This window comes from Parus major, chromosome 21 (genome assembly GCF_001522545.3).
Source record: "Parus major isolate Abel chromosome 21, Parus_major1.1, whole genome shotgun sequence".
NCBI classification, from domain to species: Eukaryota; Metazoa; Chordata; class Aves; order Passeriformes; family Paridae; genus Parus; species Parus major.
This window is the reverse complement of record NC_031789.1, coordinates 6,995,906-6,999,270: the sequence shown is the minus strand read 5'-3', so window position 1 is coordinate 6,999,270 and position 3,365 is coordinate 6,995,906. Positions and strand designations below refer to the sequence as shown.

At 55.2% G+C, this 3,365-nt stretch overlaps 1 protein-coding gene across 1 annotated transcript; it reads right to left on the bottom strand.

Annotated features, from left to right (window-relative positions):
• Window positions 1-843: 843 nt before the first annotated feature.
• LOC107213536 (forkhead box protein E3-like) lies at window positions 844-1,806 on the bottom strand. Its single transcript, XM_015648035.2, has one exon. It carries the CDS (start codon window positions 1,804-1,806, stop codon window positions 844-846), a length of 963 nt encoding a protein of 320 aa, XP_015503521.1.
• Between the last annotated feature and the right edge of the window lie 1,559 nt (window positions 1,807-3,365).

The window sequence follows — 3,365 nt, the reverse complement described above, 5'->3', positions numbered from 1 at the left end:
CAAAATAATTTAAGCACTTTCTGAAGCCACAATTCTTAGGAAATAGTCTTTATTAATACAACATACAACAAGTGCTGCTCCTCACATAACAGTATTTGAACTCTTCTTCTCATAAATGTAAAATATGGATCTTATTCGAAACACATTTTGTCCCTGAACCCTTTTTTTTTTTTTGAGGGAAAAACATAAAAACTACTCCCCCTGAAATCAAAAGGGAAGAGATCCTTACACAGTAATTACAGCATCGTTTATAAGAAACAAGTTAACAATGAACATATGCAAACATACGTAACCAGCAACAATATAAAATGACCCGTATAAAAAATCCCGTATAAATTCACTTTAAGTACAAACCCACAAGATTTCCAGTATCACTCCAAGTATCTTTTGGCTTTGTTGGTTTGAGGTATTTTCCACCCGAAACAGACCTATATTGCTTTTCCACAGACCTAGAAAGAAAAGCTCCAAAACAAATTAAGGACACTTGAAAGAATCATTTCCCCGCATGAGGCGAGGACTGGCGTGTGCAGGACTCCTGTGCTTTCAGGCTCAGAGGACGCGCGGTACCGATTCGCTTGCTCGGTGCCGCAGCTCCCTCTCAGGCTGCCTGGAGGCTCCAACAACAAAATCACAATTCCCCCCCGAATCCAAACCCTTGGAGCAGTGGAGAAGCGCGGTCCGCTCCCCCCGGGCCAGCAGGAGGGAGGCAAGGGGCGCATCTCAGCCTCCGCAGCAGGCGCCTCCCGCACCGCTCTTCCTGCGGCATCTCCGGCGGCTTCCAGCGGCTCTCAGGAGCCCAGCGGCGATGCAGCAGCGCCCCGAGCCTCGCCCGGAGCCGGGCACTCATCTGGAGGTGGGGCACAGCCTGGCGGCAGCCGGCAGCTCCCCGTGTCCAGCTCGTCGGGGCGCAGCGCCCAGGCGGGGAGCGGCAGCGGCGGCCCCGGGGGCCCGGGCGGGGCCCGGCAGCGCTGCCCAGGGCCCCGGAGGGCAGCCGGAGGGCAGCGGGGGCACGGCGCAGGGCGGCGGGAGCCACAGAGCGGCGGGGCACGGGCAGATCCCGGGGGGCGGCGGGGCCCGGGGGGCGGCGGGGCCCGGGGGGATCCCGGGGGGCGGCGGGGCCCGGGGGGCGGCGGGGCCCGCGGGGATCCCGGGGGGCGGCGGGGGCGATGCGGACGGGCCGGAGCAGTCGCGGCGGCGGCGGCGGCGGCGGCAGTAATTCCCCCCCGGGAACATGTCCTGGAAAGCCGGGTCCAGCGCCCAGTCACCGCCGCGGCCGCGGCCCCGGGGCAGCCGTAGGAAGCAGGGATTGAGGCTGAGGTTGTGGCGGATGCTGTTCTGCCAGCGGCGGCCGGGGCCGCGGTAGAAGGGGAAGCGCTCCGCGATGTAGGCGTAGATACCGCTCAGGGGCAGCCGCTGCTCGGGGCTGGCTCGGATGGCCATGGTGATCAGCGCCACGTACGAGTAGGGAGGCTTCTGTGGCCCCTCCGCAGTGTCCCGCTCGGTGCCCGGTTTGGTCCCCGGCTCGGTCCCCGGCTCAGTGTCCCGCTCGGTGCCCGGTCTGGTGCCCGGTTTGGTGCATGGCTCGGTGCCCCGCTCGGTGCCCGGTTTGGTGCATGGCTCAGTGCCCCGCTCGGTGCCCGGTTTGGTGCCCGGTTTGGTGCATGGCTCAGTGTCCCGCTCGGTGCCCGGTTTGGTGCATGGCTCGGTGCCCGGTTTGGTGCATGGCTCGGTGCCCCGCTCGGTGCCCGCCGCCCGCCGCTCGCCGGGGTCTGTCTCGGCCATGGCCCCGCACTCCGCTCGCCCCATCCCCGCGGGCCCTTCTAAACCCTCTCCTCTCCACCCTCCCACCCCCCGGCCCGGCCCAGTCTGGTCAGTTCGGGGTCGCCGCCGGGTCAGGACGGCGCCTTGGCTTCGCCGCCCCGAAGCCGGCGACAGGAGCGGGTCGGGGCCGGCGGGGCTGCGGGCGGCTCCGGGCAAAGCTCAGCGCTGGCCACGGCCGGGAGCACGTCCCTGCGACCAAAGCCGGTGAATGCCCATCGCTTGTTACCCCCGCGGGATCAGGGCAAACACAGCCGGCACTTGTGCCCCCCATCACCCCTGCAGGTCCTGCAGGTACCGGAGGATGATGGAGAAGCTGCTCCGCTGCAGCAACGTGGATTCTACCAGTGTTGCATCTGTGCAAGCACTGCAAGTCATTAAATCCTTCAAAACACACCTGTATGTACAGAATTAATAGTGTTGCCAGTCATTAATTAAAATATATTAAATTAAAATATATCCTCCTTTAAAAAGTGTTGATCAGCTTATGCCACCTGCCCCCCAAATTTACATTACAAAATAAAACATAAAGACGGTACAATAATACATAAATACTCTCAGTCATGATTTCACAAAAAAACCCAAGCACTTAAGTGCCCAATGAACACAGAAATATGGTGTGCATATAACAGGACCACTCACACTAAGGTGAAAACTTATCCGGTTTTATTTTTTAAAGAAAAATATTCCTCTTTAAACACAAAGCATGAACTAAAAACCTCCGAGGAACAGCTTCTCCTTCCTTGGAGCGTGTTTAACTAAACTGTACAGTGATAGAGCTCCCCAAAGAAGTATACACGTAACATACAGTCTTTCTTTCACAGGAAATAAGGTTTAGGACTTGAAATTGTCCTCCTCACCCTCTCTAGATACCCATTCAATCCAAAAATACTCTGTACCTTACTCCCACACCAGAACACAGTGATGATAATTTCTGGATGCAACGTATATTTAAGAAGAAAAAAAAAAAAAGTATGGGCCAAATTGGCCCATCCTAGACTTTTAACAAATCTTTGTGAGAGAGGTTAAGACCATCGTTATTTCCAGGAATGGTGCTTGGAAGAAAAAAACATAGCAGCATCCACAGGCAACAGAAGCCCTTCAGTCCAGCTGCCCTGTCACAAGGAACCCAGCAGGTCAGCAGTGTTTTACAGATGTTCCCAGCACCCAGGAAGAGGGAGTGGGAATCAAACATTCACAGGCCTGATCTGTTGCTTGAACAAATAGCCTAAAATTCAGTGAATCTGGCCTACATATGCCAGCAGTAAGGATATTTCCCCGCACAGTGACCAATTTAATGTCTATGTTTTTATGTAAAAAGATATGATAAACTTCAGAAACCAGAAACTCGTTCTACCCACTCCCTCTATCCCATCAAATAGATATGTGCATAATATCTGTCACATCTGCCAAACTTCCCAGACTGCAGAACTGGAACCAGACTCCAAAATACAAATTCTTTTAAATTCAAAACAGCAAAATCATCTAAAGTATCTGCAAGGTCTCAGAACATGTCTAACAAGCCCATATCTAAAGAAGAAGTACCT